The 22,591-nt window shown below is 34.5% G+C and overlaps 2 protein-coding genes across 10 annotated transcripts; one reads left to right on the top strand and one right to left on the bottom strand.

Moving 5' to 3' along the window:
* Window positions 1-686: 686 nt before the first annotated feature.
* LOC7465629 (GPCR-type G protein 2) lies at window positions 687-12,859 on the top strand. Of its 6 annotated transcripts, none has more exons than XR_002977432.2 (15): window positions 687-1,125; window positions 1,214-1,314; window positions 1,417-1,524; window positions 1,766-1,886; window positions 3,179-3,308; window positions 4,883-4,961; window positions 6,019-6,107; window positions 6,655-6,747; window positions 8,237-8,263; window positions 8,396-8,482; window positions 9,168-9,239; window positions 9,778-9,908; window positions 10,686-10,851; window positions 11,316-11,355; window positions 12,558-12,859. XR_002977432.2 is itself a non-coding variant. In XM_024584033.2 (14 exons), exons 1-13 carry the CDS (start codon window positions 908-910, stop codon window positions 10,837-10,839), a joined length of 1,410 nt encoding a protein of 469 aa, XP_024439801.1. In that variant the 5' UTR covers window positions 687-907; the 3' UTR covers window positions 10,840-10,855; window positions 12,558-12,859. The 6 variants fall into 6 exon arrangements, 4 of the variants coding, with proteins under 4 accessions (XP_024439801.1, XP_024439800.1, XP_024439799.1 ...); XR_002977433.2 differs by having other exon boundaries at window positions 12,568-12,859; XM_024584033.2 differs by lacking the exon at window positions 11,316-11,355 and having other exon boundaries at window positions 10,686-10,855.
* A 1,101-nt stretch (window positions 12,860-13,960) lies between these two features.
* LOC7493898 (F-box/kelch-repeat protein At5g60570) lies at window positions 13,961-17,779 on the bottom strand. 4 transcript variants are annotated; one of them, XR_008057070.1, is made up of 3 exons: window positions 17,284-17,779; window positions 15,496-16,948; window positions 13,961-14,507 (listed from the first exon to the last, which is right to left on the bottom strand). XR_008057070.1 is itself a non-coding variant. In XM_002319746.4 (2 exons), exon 2 carries the CDS (start codon window positions 16,840-16,842, stop codon window positions 15,571-15,573), a length of 1,272 nt encoding a protein of 423 aa, XP_002319782.3. In that variant the 5' UTR covers window positions 16,843-16,900; window positions 17,284-17,779; the 3' UTR covers window positions 15,144-15,570. The 4 variants fall into 4 exon arrangements, 3 of the variants coding, with proteins under 3 accessions (XP_002319782.3, XP_024439805.2, XP_024439804.2); XM_002319746.4 differs by lacking the exon at window positions 13,961-14,507 and having other exon boundaries at window positions 15,144-16,900; XM_024584037.2 differs by lacking the exon at window positions 13,961-14,507 and having other exon boundaries at window positions 15,144-16,945.
* Between the last annotated feature and the right edge of the window lie 4,812 nt (window positions 17,780-22,591).

A 22,591-nucleotide genomic window follows, 5' to 3' on the forward strand; every position in this document is an offset into this window, starting at 1 on the left:
CAAATCCATCCTCTTTTATTAGTTTCGACTTGCAGGCCAATTAATCATGATAGTATTAGAAATATTCAAATAGTCTCTTGACTTTAGTTTTTAAAACTAATCCCAGTCTATAGTCACGGGGTCAGATTTTATAAAAAAATAAAAAATATATTATTTTAAAAATATATATATATATATATATATATAAAATAAATATTTATTTACCTAGTTTTTTATTTATTTTTTTTAGACTAACAGATTGCGAGTCAATTCAAGTTTTTAACTAGGTTGTTCAGGTCAAATTTTTTTATTTATTAAAACTCAATATGATTTAAACTTTGAATCACCCGAGTTCCAAGCCAATTTACTAAATTAGTTTGGATTTTATTGAAATTTAGTTTGATTTAGGCTCTAGATTACTTGAGTTACTGGAAACTTAGCGCTTTAGATTTTAAAATAGTACTCTTCATCTTGTTAGCATTTTTAATATAATGTATTTTTTCAAAATAATATTTTTAATCAATCTCTTTATCTACCAACTTTTATTTTATTTATTTTATTATTTTTAAAAGAAAAATGGAAAGATAAAATAGCAAATTATAAATGAATTAAGAAAATATAGAGAATAAATACATATAGTTTTTTAAACAAATAGGACTTATTAATTATTAGTTTTATTTTAATAATTATTAAACTACAGTGACGAAGTTATAGCTTAGTCCTTGGTACTTCGGGGTTGAGAGAGAGAGAGGGAAGCAGAGAGAGGAACAGAAACAGTGGAAGAAAGAAACGTTTCGCTCGATTTTCCATGAAAACAGAAACAAAGTCGGGTAAAGCAAAAGCAAGATTGAGAGAGAAAATGATGGGCAGTGTAGATTTGTCAATATAGTAGTAGTTGTAGCTGTAGCAGAAGAAGAGTAGATCCGAAATGGGTTGGGGATTGGGGGCCATATTTGAAGGAATAGTGGTGGTAGGATCACTGTGTCTATTAGGATGGGCAGGTCTTTGGTTCTTAAACAGAAGACTCTACAAAGAATACGAAGAGAAAAGAGCATTGGTTCAGATCATTTTCAGTGTTGTTTTTGCTTTCTCTTGCAATCTCCTTCAACTTGTCCTCTTCGAAATCATCCCTCTCCTCTCCAAACAGTCTGTAACTCTAACTAATCTTCTTTTCTTTATTGTTTCTATTTACAAAAATTAATAATTGGGTTTTGTTTTTTGGGGTAAAATGAAGGGCAAGATGGATAAATTGGAAGGTGGATCTGTTTTGTTTAATATTGTTACTTGTCTTCATGTTGCCGTATTATCACTGCTACTTGATGCTTCGCAACAACGGTATGTATGTATGTATGCGTGTGTGTGTATGTGTGTTTTTTTTTTCTTTGTGCCATCGCATTGATGAATTTGTTTTGATATATACATGATATATATATTCAGGCGTGAGGAGGGAAAGGGCTGCACTCGGAGCCATCATATTCTTGTTTGCCTTTCTCTATGCTTTTTGGCGCATGGGCGTTCACTTCCCCATGCCTTCGCCTGATAAAGGTTCTTGTTTAGCCCAAATGAGAATGCAAGTTCTCTTTTGGCTACATAATTTCTATTCTCTGATTACTCCAAAGATGGGAGTGAATCTACTTTTCCCCGAGTTGCTGCTTATTTCCCTTTGTCTTTGTTACTTCTGTCACCTTTACCTTGTTGTTACTCTAAGAATTCACTTATTGATGTGGTGGTTCAGAAGCTTACCTACATTTTATGCTGCTTTTATGCTTCATAATTTTATTTCCAGGTTTCTTCACAATGCCTCAGCTAGTCAGCAGAATTGGGGTTATTGGTGTCACTGTTATGGCTGTTTTGTCTGGTTTTGGAGCTGTGAATTTACCCTACAGTTATTTATCTCTCTTCATTAGGTAATCAAATAAAAGAATACTGGCCAATGTTTCTTTCTACAAGATTTTATACCATTTGTGTGGCTGTGTGTTGGCACTACTTTTTATCTTAAACCAGGTGCATCCTATGTACATTTTTCTAACCAATTTGCTGATTAACTGGAAAAAGAGTTATTTTACAACACGTCTTTTAATTCTTGTAGAAAGAGTTTGCTTTGGCTCAAATTCTTCTGCCCAGTAGCACCTCCATTCTTCTATAGCCAACATTTTTATATGACATTGCAACTATCTTTGGATAGGCAATAGTGGTGGAAGTATAAATGTAATATGTAGCTTTGTTAGAGAATGTTAAGGTGCCAGATTATTTTACAACACGTCTTTTAATATCAATATAGAGTCATCTGTGTTGACAAAGCAAGTGAACATGTTTATGATTTGCAAATTAATCAGTGAAAGGCACATAGCGTTCACCTATTTTTTCCTTATGCAAGAATAACCGAACCCTTCACCGATAGGATGTCGCATGATTCATGAATCAGCATAGTCAGATATACTGTGGGGTGAGAGACAGACCAAAGAGTGGATTGAACATTGAAGAAACATTGTCAACATATAATCTCATCTGGACAAGAAATGTGGATGAATACCAGAAATGGCAAAAGAGGACGTGTCTTTGTGTAAATTTTGCATTAGAGAATAGGTTCAGTGGGTTATCTGCAGTACTATTTTAAAGCTTCCTCACTTCCTGTGGATGGGATCATGCCTTAGTTTTTTTATGCATCGTCAAATTTAAGGTTCATTATTGGTAAGAGTGGGTAGGTGGGAATTCATTACACTCTGGTAAATCACAAGTGGTGCTGGAATTGAGCAAAGTATCTACTGCACTCGATACGGATTTGCTCTTCCATGCATGCTAATATTTCAGAAGTGTCAAAATTACACTTGAGTTTGCTGCATTATGTACAGATGATATATTTTAGATATTCACTACTTATTATTGTGTGACATATAAAAAGTTTTTTAACCAATTTATTTGCTTTCTTTGTACCAAACTAGAAATTAGATATTCACAGCATATTATTGTGACATGTAAAGGGTTTTTATAACCAAGTTGTTTGCTTTCTCTGCACCAATGATATTTCATGGCTTTGCCTACAAGCATTGCCATGTAGTTTTGATGCTTCACTTGGCTATATTCTGGAATAGATTTATGGTGCTAAAATCATTCAGATTCTTTCACTGTGTCTGTTGTTTATTCAATTATGTAATTGCTGGTTTTTTGTTCTAATGACTTGATATGTTGAACATGGTAGAGAAATTGGGGATTCAGAGATCAAAGCCTTGGAAAGACAATTAATGCAATCCATTGAGACTTGTGTTGCGAAGAAAAAGAGGATTGTCCTTTCTCAAATGGAGATGGAACGAATCCAGGGATCGGAGGAGGTTTCTTATCTTGCTATTTTTCTTCTTACTTTCTTTCTTGTGCATTTTCATGGCAGTGTTTCTGTTTCCAGCAAATGTTGGATATCAGGTCTTTAAAAAATCAATATGCTTGGATGAGATTTGATTTTCATTGTCTTTTTTTTAATCAAATTCAATTTCCAATTTACACTCCACTCTTGCTCAATGTCTTAAAGTTATCAAAGCATCTATTGCCTAGGGAGACATTGTGCTTGAAATATACAAATTTTATTGTCAGCTTTTTATTATTGAAGTAAGAGCGTGTTTGTTATTGTGGTAGTAGTTGCTTTTCAAAATGCTTCACTTGAAAATGCATCTAAATAATGTTTTTTTATTTTTTTAAAATTCATTTTTGGTATCAACATATCAAAATGATCAAAAAACATACAAAAATTAATTAATTTAAAGCAAAAAAAATCAAAATTTTGGAAACGTGCAGTCAGCTGCGTTCCCAAACACGTTCTAAATCTGTAGAGAAAACATGGAAAAAGTTATCTCATTGGGAGAGGTTTAAACTGGAGCAACCAACACCTATTGCACAAATAATTGTGTTGAAAATTTACTTTCTACATACAGTTCTAAAGTTAGGCTGGATAAAACACATTTAAAAGAGATAAAACTAGAAACATGGGCAGAATGTTAATCTATGTACTTCAGAAACAAATATGTTATTAGGGAGAGCATAGCTATTTGACTGTGTATAAAAAGACATTATAATACATGAATAAAAAAGAGAAAAATCTAATTTGACATGTATATCAAACAATTATGTAATGCTAGGGGCAGAATTGGATAGTTGCCACTCCACTTGGTGGTTGTTGAGAAAAATGTATAGCAATGTTTAAATGACCTTAAAAAATTTGTGCTCCCTTCCTCAAGTTGTTAAATCTTAGAATCATAAGTCAGTATCAATCCACATACTAGGAAATTCTTTTAATACCCTAAAGGAGTTCTAGTGGATAGAATATATGTTTTAGGGAACATTTAAGAGATAACTTGAACTAATTTTGCTTCATCCCGTTATCTTACCACTTATCAATTACCTAAATTATGTATCTCCTTAGACAAAAAAGCTCATTTCTAGACTAGACATAATGAGGCTGGTCTAGACATTTATATTCCTCCAGGTTTGAGGAAAAAGTGTAAATTCTGCTGCAACCTCTTTTCCCTGAAGTTCTGACTTTGGGAAAAAGCACTTGTAGGAATTCTGCTTGGTATTAATGACCAGGTGACAAATAAGGTATTTGGTTTAGGCCCAAACTAGATGCAAAACTGAGTTTGCTGATTGTCTCACTTTTTTATGACATCATTTGGCTCACCATCCTATTTGCCCACATGTGTTGGCAAGTTTGCAAGTGCATGCACTCACTCTTGCACATGAATAAACATGTGTATATATATTTATGGGGACACGCCTGCCATCATGTTTTATGTGACAAATATTTTCCCCCTTTGTTAAATATTTTAGACCTTATACTTTACACATGGTTTTTATCACTATCAATCGTTAGAAATCCTAGTACATAGACATTCTCACTTGTGGTTGTACATTGCAGAAGTTAAATGCTAGATCTTTCTTCAAACGGATAGTTGGCACAGTTGTACGATCCGTGCAAGATGATCAAAAGGAGCAAGGTAATATTGTTTGATAAGTTATTCTCAAGTAAATATCGAAATGAAAAGATGTGGTTTTTCCACAGGCTAAGAGTTTTTTTTTGCTTGCTACTTTGTTTGTATTTACTTTCAGTGGTTATTAAATTTGTAGCTATTTGTAATCTCATGATGTTTCTTTTAATTGTTTAGTTAGTTCCAGTTATTATCTAGATATCGTGTACAAGTTGTTACAATTGTAAGTAAATGTAATTTTAGTGAATTGGTGATGAAGATTTTGATCAGCAAGGTGGCTGAAGTTACTGAGTAATTCTTGTCTTAAAAATCTTCATACCTTTTCTGCTTGTGTATAGTTGTGTACACATTTTTTTCTCCCCAACATAGCTTTGGAACATGGTTTTGTCATTGTTGTAGTCATACTCTTAAGCTCTAGTTATATCTTGGAGTTGGAGCCTAGGAAGGGGAAATATATCAAAATGAAGCTCAGAATAAAAATCAAAGAATGAGAACGAGAGTTTGGCGTTTTTTTATCTGTAACCATGGGATGTGGTTTTAAATACAACAATATTAACTTGAGCACATCTACTGTCGCACCAGCACCAGCACCAGCACCACCATACAGCTGCCATCACCACTTCCAGTCTAAACAACAATATTAACTTGAGCACATCTACTGTCGCACCAGCACCAGCACCAGCACCAGCACCAGCATACAGCTGCCATCACCACTTCCAATCTAAAAAACCCCCTTTCAAAATCTGACAACCAGCATGACCACCACCACCAACCCCCTATCTCACCATACTGCCAACGCCACTGCAATCCCAGTTATATATCAAACACAATGATGGCCTTTCATTAACTATTCTCATTAATCCCCATTCCATCTCCCTGTTTCTGTGTCCATTCACATTTTTTCATCTCTACTCCCTTTTTTTTCCTTCCAGTTAAAAAGGGCCTTAGATTTTTTAGTATTGTAATGGGTTTTGTTTTATCATCCACGATATAATCATTTAACTTTTAGTTTGTCCCCGAGCTTCTTATGATTCATAGTTACAGAGTGCTTTTCCCCCCTTTTCAGATATCAAAACCATGGAAGCAGAGGTTGAAGCCTTAGAAGAGCTTTCAAAGCAGCTATTTTTGGAAATATATGAGCTTCGCCAAGCTAAGGTTCATTTCTAGTATATTCTCTTTGGCTCTAGCAAATCTAGATCATTCTCAATTTCTTTCTAGCTCATGGATGAGATATTTTGTTATTAAATAAGTGGGAGAGTTATTAGATGGAGTTTCAGGTCATGACCCTTCTTGAGAGTACATTAAATGACACTCTGATGTCTAGCAGGTCAAACTGTGACTTTTAGATATCTTGATTAAGACTTATTAGACTTGCCAAACTTTAGAAGTGATGAAAATATGCCATTTCACAGCTGAAATTAGGGTTTTCTGAGTCTTTGATTTATTTTGTTGTGAATTTGGAGATAGGGAAAATAGTAGTCAGGTTCAGAGAAAGGAGTTTGGTCACTTGAAGAGAGGGTTTTATATGTGTGTCTTGATAATGGGGTACTTATATGACTAGGTGGATGTGTTAATTATCTCCATTTTAACAACAACAACAATGAACGTGTTTTCTGTAATCTATGGATTTCTCTATAATGGTTTTTTTTTCCCTCTTTGTGAACAACCAATTTTTTTTATCTGTACTTCCTTTACTTTGCAGGAGGCAGCTGCTTTTTCTCGAACTTGGAGGGGTCACATGCAGAATTTACTTGGCTATGCATGTTCTGTTTATTGTGTGTACAAGATGATTAAGGTATGGTTAAAACATTCTTTGATGGAAGAATGAGGATCTTCTGGATGCCTTTTGTGTGTGCACTGATTTATGCATGCCGGTGTGGCAATAATATTTATCTCATGTGATATTCAGTTTCTATTGTGTTTCTCCCTCGGAATAAAATTGAAATGAATAGTAAAAAAAACCCTCGCTGCTCATTAATACTCATGTTTTTTAGGGCTATGTGCGTGTGCTGGGGGGTTGAAGACAAATGTTACCTTAAGGTCCATTAAAATTGTTTCAGATAAGTGTTTTTATTCCTGGGTTTGATTTTTTAATGGGTTGATTTCCTAGAAAGGATAGATTTGTGAGAAGAGTAGATAAATTTTGATCGGTAAGATTTTCCCTAGGACCTTAGCAAATCCCTCCTCACCCCTTAGTGCTTGAACTAAACCCAAAAGTGTGGCACCAATTAGGGTTTCTTTTTCTTTTTTAACCCATAAACAAGTTTCCAATACTTGTAAGATTTATCTTTGGACATTTAACAAGTACTCAAGACATTTAAGATTTGTCTTCCTTGAGAAAAATGCCTGTGTGCAGTGTATAAAACTGAATTTCATATTTGACAACAAAATTCAGATGACATTTTTGCTCATTGCAAACTGCTGGTATTATTGACACAACGAGTCTTCTTTATTGCCAATTTTGCTTCCACTTCCAATTTCAGAACCCAAGCATCAACCAATAGCCATACCTCAAATCTATGAATTTTTTTTTTTTAAAAACAAAAAATCTCAGTTCTTCCTTTGGTTGTGATTAGTTTGAGTTGTCATTTTTATGGACTTTTGAATCCATCAAATTTTTATTTTTATGAAATTCTTAGTTGCTGTTCTGAATTATTCATCAAATCTTGTACCCATTTAATGAAAGGATATTAGCCACCCAAAATTTTTATTTTATGGACACAATGTTCAAGAAGTGCTTTTTGAAGATCTGAATTTGAATTGCTCTTCGACTGTGTGAGTTGAATGAGTTCCAGTAATGGGTTTGAAGCGCCAAGCCCATAATGATTTACTAAATTTATGGATTAGCAACTAATCAAAATCCTGCAGTAATGTCATTAAATTCAGATTCTGGTCAAGTGGTATCAGATTTAGGGAGTCGCTTTTCTTGATGTTCTAACTTTTCTCATGTGAGATGAATTGTTATGTTTTCTGTAGTATGAATGAGAGATTAGTGGAAGTCTGTCACTTAATGTGAAAAAACTAAGGTTTACCTCCTATAACCAAAGAAAACAATTGATCTGTCATTAAATTACAACCTGCCATTTTAGTGAACACAATAATTTTCTTTATAATTTATTTTACTGTTTTCAATTCCAAAATTCTGTTGAATGTGATGTTATAATTTTTGCCTTGGCAATGTAAAGAACTTTTTTAGCTGTTCATTAATATGCTTTTCCTTTTCTAATTTCAATTCAATGCATGAATAAAGTAAGGTGACTGATTACTCTATTTGCTTGGTGCAGTCTTTGCAAAGTGTTATATTCAAGGAGGTAAATTCCTGCCTCTAAATGATTCCTTTTGTTGACATGTTCAACTTTGTAATTCAATGTATGATTTCAAATCCTAAATCATTTCACACCAACTTTTTTACCCAATGCTTATACAATATACTCTTTTTACAGGCTGGCTCAGTTGATCCTGTGACAAGGACTATTAGCTTATTTTTGCAGTTCTTTGACATAGGAATTAATGCTGCATTATTATCGCAGGTTGGTTATAAATGTTGCTTGTAATAGTAAATATGTTATCACTTGCATGTTACTTTTCACTGTTCAAGCTCCCAGCATGTGTTGTTTGTGACCTGCAACCTTTTGTAATGATTAAAGGTTGTAATTGTATTTTGTTATGTTTTGTAGGATCACTAACTTAATAAATAAAGTGACATAAGTAAAATTCCAGCAAGACAGGGCCACAAAGTTAATCTATCAACAGTTGGGTCAGTGATGCATTGCCAAAAAGGTCTGAGTTTTATGGTAGGATTTTAGGCAGTTTAAATCATGTCCTTTTGCTGGAGCTAACTGAAGTGAGAATGATAAGTGAACCTTACATGATGTTGAGAAAGTGTGGCAATACCAGATAGTAATTTAAAGTAAATTTCTTGGTTTTAAAATGATGAGAATTGGTTTGATTGTTTCCTGATTATGCATTCTTACAAAATTCAAAGATGATTCTTGCCTTCTACATAATAAACTGTTCGCTCATGGTGGATGCTTTAGATTATTTTAGAAAGCTATATTCACGTGATGCAAATATTGCTTGACCATCAACTAAAGTTAAGAGTGTATTTTTGCATGCAGTCTTTAGAGTTTCTTCTGAAAGATATTTCTGTGAAAAGAATTGTAATAAGTATTGCACGGCTGAAGCTGTTGTCTTTCATATTTTTATGGTGTACAGTACATTTCCCTACTATTCATTGGCATCTTGGTCGTCATATCAGTTCGAGGATTTTTAACTAATCTCATGAAGGTAATTTGGATTTCCATTTCCTGTTTTGTTAATTTGTGTATTGGAGACTTATCTTGCCTTATTTGCTAATCATGACAGATTTTAATAGGACATGAACTCTTTGAAGAGAGAAATCTACAAGGCTCTGTATTTTTTTTTTCTTTCCTTTGTTTTATTATCGGATAAGTGAATAAATAATGGACAACAAAGAACCTCCGAAAGAGGGACAAATTTGAGTCCACACCTTATGGATTACTTAAGCTATGAATGGCTTTAATTAGTCCAGGTGAATGCTGAATTCATATTACAAGATACTCTCCAAACTCTATGAGAGTCTGTAACGATAATGATTAGCAACTAGACTTGTTGTCCTCACCAGATCAAATCAATGCACAAGCCTAAAGTAGTGGAGTTTTTTTGACTTGACTGCTACAGATGCATGCCTAAGTTGTTCTCAACTAACTTTTAGTAATAATCTATTGAAGCTGATGGTTTTATAGATGGCAAGTAAGAAGTAGCTTATCGTAGTAATTAACATATATTGTTTGGCTATATGCAGTTCTTCTTTGCCGTTTCCAGAGTTGGGAGTGGATCTTCAAGCAATGTTGTACTTTTTCTGTCTGAAATTATGGGAATGTACTTTGTCTCTTCTATACTTTTGATAAGAAAAAGCTTAGCAACTGAGTACAGGTATGGTAATTGTTGATGAAAGGTCAAATAACTGATTCTGCATATTAGATTTTGTTAACGATCTATTTGTGATTGTCTCTGTGATTGATTTAAACATGCTATTAATTTTAGCTTTCAAGTGGACACCCTTGCAGTAAAACCAGAAAACTTTCTCATTCCCTATTTTGTCATAATGAAACAATAACTTTCTCAGTGAGGGAAAGTTGTCAAAATTGCAGCTGTGACACAATTTCCCAGCAATTAGAAGAATTTATGCAGTGCATGATCAGTTCTTTAGCAGCTAGCTTGCCTTTAGCATTTTCCCCTTCTTTTGTATATCTGTGAAAGAAACTGCTGAACATCTTTTGGATGTCAAGCTGAGGACCCAATTTCCTAAATTCTGAAATGTCCTTAGTGCATCTCAAATAGTCTTTAATGTGGTTGCTGAAATAGTCTTGCATTGCCAAAATATGTAATCTTGAAACCCCCAAGTTATTCTTGATGGCTCATAGATTTGCCTGTTTTCAGTTTACAACAATTTTTGTACTGTGAACTATTTATGCTCTGCATGTAACCACACACATTCTATGATCTTGCTTGGAATCAGATTATTGAAACCTTTTAGTTTCTGAAAATCTCCCCCTCCTGATCTTTTCTTAAATTAAAGCAACTATGCAAATGCAAAGTGAAAGATTACACGAATACAGATTAGTTTGTGCTACTTGTTAGTTATTTTTTGCTTGAGTCGGCTGCTTTCAAAGCATTATTGATTTTGTTTGAACTGGTGTCTATTGGTAGGATAACCATAACAGCTGTCTTGGGTGGAGAAATTCAGTTTGACTTCTATCACCGGTGGTTTGATGCGATCTTTGTAGCAAGTGCTTTCCTTTCTCTTCTTTTGCTTTCTGCACATTACACGTCTCGCCAGGCTGACAAACACCCAATTGATTGACACATACATTGCGTAAGTATATGCTAAATGAATCATTCTTTTATCCTGCATTATACGTCTCATCCCAAATGTGTACTGTTGGATGACCAGATTTTAAGAAACTTCAAATTTGACGGTAGACATTTAGGAAGCTAGAGATTTTCAAGTAGTGTCATAATCAATACACAATCCATTTTTGGTGCCGCTGGGTTTGTGTTCTATGCTTGCTATGAGAAAAAAGTTGAAAAATGGCAAAATGCACGAGACAAATCAAATTGTTTTCTGCCATCGTGTGTTTAAAGGAAGAGAGTTGTCTGTCTTCCTTCCCCAGCACCAGCCCTTAGTTAGCATCGCCTGAAAAACACTTACGGTGGTTGGAAGTTGGAACCCTCCTGTGTTTCTTGCATATACAGTAACCTCATCATTATATTAGAGTTATCATGCCGAGTACTCCATACGCAGACCATGTATTTTGCTACTATATGTCTGTCATGCAGGAAGCATACTCGTAAGATGATGACTACAATCCCAAACTAGGTACCCGCTTCTTCAGACTCCCACTCACTGGATTTCCTTTTCATCAGTTTAAAGTAAACTGGTCCACCTTTGGTTATACTGTTCTAATAAAAAGTTGTTTATGAATAACATATTGCTGCTAGCTGACTGCAAGATTAGGATACGCTCCAGCTTTTTATCATGAGCACGCTAGCATTCCATGTCTCATATATTCCCGAGGATAACAAAATTGAAATAAGCTAAAACAAATTTGAGGAACAGAGTTGAGTTCTGTTTTGCAATTCATTTCAATCATTTGGTCATGTGAGTTGTGCTTGAATTAGTGAATGAACTTGGATAGATTAGTGGTGAAACGAGTCAAACTGAATTCATACACAATTGCTATGTGAAAGTATTTTACTGTTGCCAATTTTATCATCATCAATGGGTCATTCAGTCATGCCATTGGTTATTCAATATCACAAATGCAAGACCAGCCAAAACTGTTCTTTAATTGTTTTTGGAGGATACCAGTTTCTGACAGAAAAGTTACAGTGTCAGAAACGAAGAGTCCTTGGTGGGATGATCTTGACGTCTAGATTTCAGCAGTTTTGCATGAAGGGGCTCTAAAAGTTTCTGATGTTCTTCTATCTTCAATGATATTATCAAAGCAAATTGATGGAATAGTGGCTAGCATGCAAGAATACATGTGTATTTTGGCATGTCAAGATGATACCGGCTAGTAGATATTCTATGGGTAGCGGGTTACTCTGGCAGATTCCACTTAATGCTAAAGGGCATAAATTGTGACTGAAAAAGGAGGTGGAGGCGTGTAGATCACCCCAGCCAAGGATGTTCCTTGGATTCTGCATTAGCTGTGTACCACAACTTGTCTAATTAGAAATAGAAAATGTGCGCATGCACGCATCAAAAGAAAAGGGCAATAGGACAATCACCATTGGAGTGACGGTAGCTCTATTATTCACACCTATTTTGGTTTCTTCGTAATTAGTAGTGTGCAATGCTCTCTCTCTCTCTCTCTCTCTAATTATTATTTTTGGGATGACTGCAAAATGTTCAAGTTGTGCATTTCATTCTGACACCTCGAAGATAAATGCTTAGATTACTTTAATGTCCAGATCTTTTGAGATGTTTGACCACCCTTGCTGGGGTCACAGCTACTTGCCTCGTTAAAGACATTTATAATGTTTTCCTATCCAGGGAGAGTAATTAATTGTTGACAGCTTATTGCAGGTTAAAAACGATTTTAAGGCGCTCGAGACAGATTTTGTTTCCAAGGTCAACAGCAGCAGCTCTGTACCACCGTAGGATTTTGGTATGCCATTTGTTGTGTGCATATGATACATGTGTAATGGGAAATTAACGTCGTGGTCAACTTTATGAATGTTTGTGTCTGATTATTATATTATTCCATGAATGAAAATGACACCTTGTGGCTCAACGATCTGGGTCACTGCCAATCCTGAGCCGTGACTTTTCAGCTTTGTAGTCAATGATGGTGTTTATGAAAAGTCTGATTTATTTATTTGATTGTTCCTTGATTGAAAATTAGACCTGGGAGCGGTGACCGCCGCCGATGTTGAGGCTCGCCGGTTGCCACTGGATGACTCGTAAGAAATGGCTGGATCGATCACACTCAGACAGGTCATGCTAGCAAGAACCGATTGACATTTGCTGCTAAAAAGCAAATAAATAAATGAGCTTCTACTGTGATGGCATCCGATACCTACTTTGAAAAAGCAAAAACATTAATGAAAAAGCAAAAGAGCATCGAAACTGTCCCGTCCCATCAGAGGTGGGAGGGAGTGCAATTTACGCAGAGGCACCCCACCCCAATCATTATCTTCTTCTGAAGGGACGTACCATGCACCTTCTGCTAGGAAGCAGTGCAGAGTAGACCCTCCCCTCAAAATAGGCTGTTTTCTTTTCATTCCAGTGGGGAAGAAAAAAGAAAGCGATTCTCCTCTCAGTCAGTGACGGCCGTCCTGCAAATGGAATGTTAAGACCTCGAGGCGGCAATTGAAAGATCTTTGAGGCAAGTACAGCGGTGAAGGGAAGACCCTTTTTTTCCTCCCAAAAGCAGAGTAATTATCTTGAAACACTATAATTTCTTAAAACACTCTCAGACGAGCAGCCATTGTATGGCATCGCTGTCCTGCAGAAAGGACCATGCCCTGCCCCCTCTGTGGTGGTGAGTTGAAAGAGTCACAAACTAAAGATTAGACGGCACACAGAAAATTTATTCTTTATTATTATTATTATTATACCCCTATTTACAACTCCCTTAATTTTTATTTTTTAAAGATTCAACCAATCTCTCCTATTAGATACTCCAAAGTTTGCTCAAATAAAAAAAAACAAGATAAAAGTAGAAAATCTCAAATAACCCTGTCATAATATTATTATTATTATTATATTTAGACCCTCAATTTTATTTATTTATTTTAATGAACATGGAAAAAGTAAAGGACCTTATTTATATCAAATTTGTCATCTTTCTTACAAGTCATGCTGAGTGTGTAATATCTCATTACAAGCAATTCTACCATCTTCATTGCATTTTTGTCATTGTCAGTTTGGTTTTGTTAGGAAAGAAGATTTCTTTTTAATCTCAAGATACCACTAAAAGAACATTACATTTTTTTTCTTTTTTTCTTTTTTTAAAAGAAAGGGTAATATTAGAAAACAAATTCAAAACAGATGACATGACAAGCTATCAATTACACTTTCTTTATCTATACGAAAAGCTACCAAGAACACAATTCGAGTGGAGACATGGCTTCCAGAATTCTCAAATGCCTCAATTTAATCCGAAGTTTATCTTCACCTAATGTCTAACCACATTCACTCAGCACATTTGTCAATGCCAGAGCTCCATCAACCACTTGGGAAACTTTACAAGCTTCTTCGATGAAATCAGACCCAGCAAAACTTGTGCATTCTCCAGCTCACTGATCTGCCAAAACTTATACGGCAAAGTTTTCCTCAAAGGCCTCCAATAGCCACCATTCTCTTCATTCCCTCCAGTAAGAATAAACTGACTTCCATCCAAAATGTCCAGAGTATATTTCTTAGAGCAGTTATACCATGCCCATGTTCCCATGGCGCCACACCTTCCACTTCTCTATCCTCTGAGCAAACAATCAAGAAACCAGATGCTGACTCTGTTTCACCTGGAATTCAGACCAGAAAACATAATGTCCAGAGCCAATCACCACATCATTTGCAAGCCAAGCCTTAAACCTCTAGCCGGCAAGAAAAGAAGGTATTTGGATTCTAAAGAGGTTTTCCCAGATTTTACTGTTCCCTAACTCTCTGGACATCCAGTTATACTCTGGTACGGCAAGTTAGACTACTATAGTACTATGAGGTTTTCATGTGCTATCATTGACATGCAAGAGAAATACTCTAAACACAAGCTTCTTTTCAGGATTCAAACAGACTTGTTAGTTTTTCTACACTCACAGTGCTGATCCTGTTCTCAACAGAGCTTTTTTTTAATAAAATTCCGCATCAGAAAAATATACCCTCTCCTACCAAGTTTCAAGCCATTGCTATCCACAGAATGGAACAAACATGAGTTTCAAGAAATTAAATTTAATGCCGGGAAGAGAAGGAGCATAACCACAAAAGCAAGGCATGAAACAGCCATAAAGATAACTCCTACATTATGAATGGATTAAAAAAAATACTATTCAACAACGAAACCACAAAAAAAAAAAAAAAAAAAAATCCGTGAGGATAAATAAAATCAGAGCACCTCCTAAAAAAGAAAAAAAAAAAGAAAAAGAAAAAAGAAGAAATGAGCAGATCCAGACCAAATCATAAAGATTTTCCAACGTGTGGTCAATTATGATCATCTGATTACCTTTTACAACTCAAATACAGAACGCTACAAATAGATAATTATGGGCTTACAATCACATGGTATCACATGTGTCCAGGTTTACGTCTTGAGAGCAGCCACTTCATATAAAAATACTGAAGGTAAGGGCTGTGCCTTCAAGTTCTTCCTCTCAAGATCCTGCTTCAGTGGGAATCACATCGGGATAACAAACCATCTTTCATGTGCCATGAAATCAATAAGCATCAAAATAGAAATAAAGTACAGGTTAACATTGTAAAATTCTCGATAAAAATGATAATGACAAAACAAGTCACCTTCGCAATCAATTTAACATTTGGTTTTGTCTGTAAGTCAAAGGTTTGCACCAAAGATAGGGATGAAAGAGAGCATTAACATCCCATTACAGCACAGTTTGCCACAAAGGCACCTGCTCGCTCCTTGACAGCAAGAACATTCCATTCTGATCTGCCCGTGCTTCTGTCCTGAGGATCCCAAGTATGGAGAACAATAACTTCACCTTGAGGACCTCTGTGCCCTCCAATTACCAATAAGCTGCTACCACATGCTTTAAATGCTAATCCCCAGCCATTAGAAGAGTCAGCCCTAACTGGCAACCTCTTCACAACACTCCAAGAATTATTAGTTTTGTTGTATCTCTTGACCTCGTTGGTTGCTTGATCAGCAGAATAAAGTTGATTATTTACAACAGCGACCAGTGGAGGAGAACGCATTGCAGGATGGCCTGCACTGGGAAGAGGGTACATGTTCTCTATCCTCCTCCATGTACTTGTCTCAAGGTTATACTCTTCACCACAACTTAAACAATCCGTTTGGCTTGACATGCCCCCAATGACATAGAATTTTCCATCCATAAAAAAGCCTGAACACAGCTTACGGGGCAAGTTCATATCTGGCAATGTTACCCAAGTGCCGACTTCAGAGTTATAAAGCTCAGCAGATCTCATAATGCATCCATTTTTGTCACTTCCTCCAGCAACAATAGCAATTTCGCCAAGGCTGCTTGAACCAAACAAACAACGGGGTAAGTTCATTGGAGGGCATCTGGACCAGTCATGGGTAAGCAAGCTATATATCCAAACAGCAAACCCTAACAACTCACGCCCGAAAACAAGTAGCTGAGTCCCTACTGCAAGAGACTCCTTATCTGCATACGTGAAGCATTCATCACAAGGAATCCTCGGCAACCGCATCCATCTCTCCCTTGCAGGATCAAAAGCTTCCCAAGGCATCAAAATACAAGCTAAATAAATCCAGTGTTCAATGACCCCAAGCTGCCGCCTCACTTTATATAAACACCCACTTTCAATCAATGCTTTGAATTTCTTATTTAGCAAAGCCAAATTGGGGTAATCCGATCTGCAACTCCAAGCCAAAATATACATTGCAGCATCATCATAAAGACCAGGCAAGAGACTGTCTTCCGATGCATGCCCATCGCGATTCTCTCCCGTGTCCATAGGTTCATAATCAGCATTCAAACTCTCCCTCTCAAACAAACCAACTCCAACATTTTCTGAATTGGTATCATTTCTCCCTGAGAAAACACAATCCAGTATATGCAAATTCTTCTCAAGAAACCCCAAGTCTTGCTCTAAGTTGACAGGAGGCTGCGAAATAACACAATTTTGCAAGCCAACCATAACCGATGAATCACAGCCTGGCCTCTCCACCTTCACTTTTGGTTCCTTGATAACATCTCTAAAAACCATTTTTTAAAAAACAAAAACTGGGTTGGTTTTCCTTCTGCTGCATCAATCAATTAAAGCAAATAAAAAAGAAGAATTTTTTTTGTCAAAAACAAGTTGTTGATTAACACAAACTGCAACTAACTAATAACAACAACTTCAAATCCTAACAAGTCACAACATATTGGACTTGACAAACAAAACATCAAATCTAACATGCGATAAATCGAGAAGCAAAGGCAGGAAAAACCCAGAAAGGATACAGATCCAACCAAGCAATGAAGTCAAAAGCATCAATCTTTATCCAAAATCAAAATTCAACTATCCCATCAAATCAAACCAATACAGATTTCAAAAAGGGGAAAAAAAAAGACTTTCTTTGTTTGTGGGTCTCACCTTAAACAGCTGAATTCTCTATCCCACGGATAAAACTGCTGCCGATCAGATCAGTGTAAAGAAGCAGCAGTTTCTCTCACTGAAAAGCTCAAATCTCAAGGGTTTTTTTTTTTCTCTCTTTCAAGTAAAACACTCTATACCTTTCTCTATCTTCTATTTATCCATGGTTTTATTTATTTTTATGATGATAAAACACGAAAAAGATTTGGGGGGAAGTATTATTCTTTGATGTTTCTCTCTCTAAAAAAAATAGATAGAGAGAGTGATTGTTTTGAGGAATTTTAATGGTGGAATCCATCCATCCATTGATGTTATTAATTAATAATAAAAAAAGAGAAGAAAAGAAAGGAGAGCAAAGCAAGGCAAAGGAAGGTGGTTGGTTTTTTATTTTATTTTTTTATTTTTAACGTTTTGTTTTTCATGTTTCACTGCCTTTGTAATTTGCTCTCAGTTTCTTTTTTCATCTTTGACCAAAGGAGGAAGAATGCGTCAAGTGAAACTGCCTCTTCTTATGTGCTTCCTTCCTCTTATAGTGATGTGCACGTGCTTCTTATCGCCTTCTCCCTTCTCCCTTCTCCCTTCTCTCCTCTCTCCTGCAAGCTGGATCTTTAGGTGAAAACAAAATACGTAAACTGCAGAAGTTTTCAATAATCAAAGTTTCAAATCTTTAACACAGTGATTTTGTTTTATTAGGAAGAGGACCTTGCTCGCTCAAGGGTTTACATTTCTCCTGGTTCTAACAAAATCAAACCATTATTTGCCAAGTTTATGTTCATAGAAGCTCATTATTATCTGATATTTCTTGAAATTACATGGAACTTGGAATCATGCCTTTCACTTCAAGATCCGTTTTATTTTTATATTTACTGCGACTGATCATGTCTTTTTAAGGCCTAATTCAACTCTTGTAAAGTTGGTGTTTGCTTTCACATTGATGTGACTTCTGCATGAAGATGACTCTTTGGTGTTATATTTACTGTGACTCAAGCTTTTTAGGGTCTAACTTAACTCTTTAAAAATTAGCCCTAAAATATTTTAAAAAGCTTTGTACTTGTATCTAGAACATGAAAGATCTCTAGTAAATTACATGACCATTCTTGACAAAACTCCAAAGACATATGAATGGAAAATCAACTAATCCTATCAGATATAATTTCTAAAGATAATCGATTTATCAGACGAAATCTTAAATAACTAATAAGTCATATAATTATTTTTTTTAGCATAACAAACATATAATTATCAAACCTATAAACTTATTAGTGAGTAGACTAATAGGCCAAAGAGAAATTATATGTAAAGACAATGAGCACATTGTTTTATGCTTTGTCTAATATAGAGTTCACTAAGATCAAGAATTGCAAGACAACTTATAAATGGACAAGTGAAGCTAAGGATGACATAACCTAATTTTTTTACCTCAACCTTCAAAATATTTTCCAAGAAAATAAAAGTATATATGTTTACAAGCTTTTCAAACTTTCTCAAGTTTAAACTAGACAAGATAAATCTCTAAAATTATTTGAGAAGCACTTTAAGGGTTATAATTGAAGAGAAATTGGCTAAAATTGAAACGATTAAGGATTAAGGGCCAAAATGCTAAATTGGCATGACTCGAGAGGTCTCATTAATTCTAACAGGGGCTTAATTGAAGAAATTTTAGATTTTATAGCTATTCTTGGCTTCAATTGAAGATATTTAAAAATCCATAGACCATAATAAAAAAACAAAGAAATTGAGGGGCCTATTTAATTTCGGCTAAAGATCCAATTGAGATAATTTTTTTGGTTTGGTTTGAATTGTCTCTGACTGTACAATTAAAAGTTTAAGAGGATTAATAATGAAAAAACATTGAAATTTAAGGACGATTCTAAACTTTAACCATACCAAACGTTGTCGTTTTGAGCCCTTGGTATAAATTCTCAGATGTTCTCTTCGTATTTTTCTTTAAAGATAAAAGATGAACCCTAGTAACTCATAAACAACCTTCCTCTCAGCCAAGTCCCACCACCTCTCATCATTTTCACTGATATGGGCATTGTTCGACCCAATTGAGGTGTCAATTTCACTAATTTTGGGGTTGTTTAGAGTTTGGTTATGTCTTTCGGGTCAAGACAAGCTTACAACTTGCACAACACTCTCACCCTTGGTGATTTTATTGTTATGTATCATGTGAAAGTATGTTTATGCTCCTTGTATAACCTCACTTGATGTCATTTGTTTGTCTTCACTCTTGGATGGTGAAGATGTGTTTTTTTAATAATAGGGCCTATAGCTTTCCAAGCTGTCCAATTTAGGTTATTCTCCCTCCACTATAAATAGTAGGTTAGTTAGGGTTTAAGAGATATATAAAGAGAAAGAGAGAAGAACAATTACTAAGAGAGAAAAAACAATGACAAAATTAAAAAAAGAGTTAGGGTTTTGGGGTTTTAATTCGAAGTAAAAAAAAAGACCAAGACTTTGAAAAAAGAATCGTTAGAGGAAGCAATATTGTCACCACTAAGAGCCCAACCCCATAGCTCAGTCTAGTAGAATCTTCCCTTTAACTATCTAGGTATACCTTCCCCTGTTTATGATTTTGTTCAAGAATGTATTTTTTTTATGTATGTTAAGTGGATTTATCTGCATGCTTGAGTTATTTGTGTTTGTGTGTGCAAGCCATGTGTTACTTCCTCTTTTGGCTAGTGGTTTTATTTTTTTGTGTAGACTTTATGGGTAAACTCTTTATTAAATGTTTGTGAAACCATGTTTATGGGACTTTATTGGCATCCTACTACACCTATGTACTTGTAATTTAAAAATTTCTCTTCGTTTATTTTGATGAGTTTTAATGTTCACTACCTGTGAACACCATTGAATATATGGTAGCTATTTGATTCTAAATCTGTAACCTTGTACCTTTTGCTATTAAATTCCTTGCTTGAACAATTTGGCTTCGTCCTTGTTATACAATATGAGCATACTATGAAAGCTTATGTATTGCTTGGATTAATCTTATCCTGGGTGATTTACTGTAACTTTAAAATTGTTCTCTTGGTGTGCCTGCATCATAATAGATTGTATTGTAGATTTTAGTTTAGCTTTTCTATCATGAGTTAGTAGATTCTGAACCCAAACCAAAGTGGGTGTTTCAAAAGAAATATCTATTTATAAGTTTAATCTTTTAGAAATTTTTTTTGTCTAATTTTTATTTTTTCCTCTATTCTGGCCAAGATCTTTACTAATTTGCATCTTGTATATGATATGTATTTTATCATATTTGACACTATTATATTCGGTCATATTATGTTATTGCTCTTAATTTTGAACTTGTCAAGCAATATTTCCCCATTGGTTTTCAACAAGAATCTAAAATTAGTCATGCATGCATCCATTTTAGGCTTTGCAACTAGTTTGCAAGATTTATTAGGGTTTCATTCCATATCAAAAGGCCTTTAAATGCCTATATACCAAATCTTTTCAAATATTCTCTTCCTTTTGTTTAAAAAAGAGAGAAAAGTTTTTGCTAAATGCCAAGATTAATGATTTTGCTATTCATTTATACTATTTGAGATAAATAGACTTATAATAAGTTGTTACCCTGAATATTAATGAGGAGAAGCGCTTCGGTTCTTTTATTTTTAAAATTTAAAATGTCTTCTTTCCAAACCTATAAGCCTTTAAGTCCAGTACCCATCAAGGATTTTTTAGTGCAAATAAACCTTAATCAATCATTGTTTTTTGGGACCAATTATAGGCACTAATTTAAGCAATCTAGTTTCCTTAATATCAATCAATGGCTTATAAGTGTCAATTGAGGGTATTATTATAATAGTAAATGGAAACAATACTAGACTAAAGATTTCAAGCACTAAGATTCTGACCTTTTTTAGAACTAGTTTTAGAGTGTTTTAATTTTATTTGAATACTTATTCTAAGAATTTCTAGTGTCAACCATTAGAACATTTTTCTTGTTTTCTCTTTCTTGATTTTCATCCTTATTTAGAAGCTTACCAATTCAATTACCTACCTCAATCTTATGATGATGGAAATATATTGTGTATAATGGATAAGGAATTTGAAGTTATTATTGATGTTTGTTCAAAGCGAAACACCTATAAGATGGATCCCAAAATCATGTTAATATCTTGATGGTAAGCTTTTAAATAGGTGTTTTTAACAACAATATATGCCAATGAATTCCTAGTTATGAGAGTCTAACTTCTTCAAACTTTTAAGTAGTTCCCCAGTACCATTAATCATAGTTTGGAATTGAGAAATATCAAGCAAAGTACTCTTAAACCCTTATCTCTACAAATGTTCTTTATGTTATAGTTAGAGTTTTGGATTAAGTTAGAATTGTTTATGGTGATGACTTATAACTTAGACATTCTTATCATCCATATTTAAAATCTTACGAGATGACTTGCCCATGCGCTGCCGCGGGCTTATAAAACAAATGCACTTGATAATGTTATAATTGTGAACCAGCGCTAGATAAGTAATAGAAATTAAAGGTATGATGGAGCAAATATTTCATGACGAAAAAAAAAAGTTGTGTTGGTGATCAAAAACTTAGAGACTGAACAAAATGATTTGTAGCAATCTACAGTGTTTTGTGAGGAAAGATACAGTGCTTTCGCCACATGATTTAGCTTTTCAGTTAATAAAAAGCAAAAAAAAAAATACAAAGCTAAATTCTCTACCAACTTAATATTAAAAAAAACCAACAAAGATAATTTTGGAAGGAAAAAAACCCATGAGAAAAAATATTGCAGTAATTGACAATGTTTTGTGAGGAAAATTATAGCGTTTTTCCCAATAAAATAAACTAAAAAACTATTTAGAGAAATATTGTAGCAATCCACAGTGTTTTGTGAGAAAAACTACAATGCTTTCCTCATATGATTTAGCTTTATTGTAATTATAATTCTTAACCAACTCAATATTAAAAAAAAAATCGACACAGATAATTTTAAAAAAAATCATAAAAAAATCACATGGGAAAACACTACAACAATTCACAGTGTTTTCAAGAAAAAAAATAACAAAGCTAAATTCTTAATTGGCTCAATATTAAAAAAAAATCAACATAGATAATTTTAGAAAAAAAAAACAAACACCAAAAAAGGGGGAAAAAATCATGTTGGAAACACTGTAGCAATTCACAGTGTTTTGTGATGAAAGCTATAGTGCTTCCCCACATGATTTAGCCTTATTTGTAATGACTTGTAATTGTAATTCACAAACAACTCAATATTAAAAAAATAAAATTGAAAAAGATAATTTGAAAAAAATTATAACAAAAAAAAACTATGCGGAGAGACAC

This window comes from Populus trichocarpa, chromosome 13 (assembly GCF_000002775.5).
Source record: "Populus trichocarpa isolate Nisqually-1 chromosome 13, P.trichocarpa_v4.1, whole genome shotgun sequence".
NCBI lineage: Eukaryota > Viridiplantae > Streptophyta > Magnoliopsida > Malpighiales > Salicaceae > Populus > Populus trichocarpa.

Excerpts from the sequence above, each read along its gene's own strand:
- LOC7465629 (XM_024584033.2), top strand. The coding sequence starts at position 908 with ATGGGTTGGGGATTGGGGGCCATATTTGAAGGAATAGTGGTGGTAGGA. Across the intron at positions 1,315-1,416 it reads CTTGATGCTTCGCAACAACG|GCGTGAGGAGGGAAAGGGCT; the intron begins GTATGTATGTAT and ends ATATATATTCAG. Across the intron at positions 6,108-6,654 it reads ATGAGCTTCGCCAAGCTAAG|GAGGCAGCTGCTTTTTCTCG; the intron begins GTTCATTTCTAG and ends TTTACTTTGCAG.
- LOC7493898 (XM_024584037.2), bottom strand. The coding sequence starts at position 16,911 with ATGGTTTTTAGAGATGTTATCAAGGAACCAAAAGTGAAGGTGGAGAGG.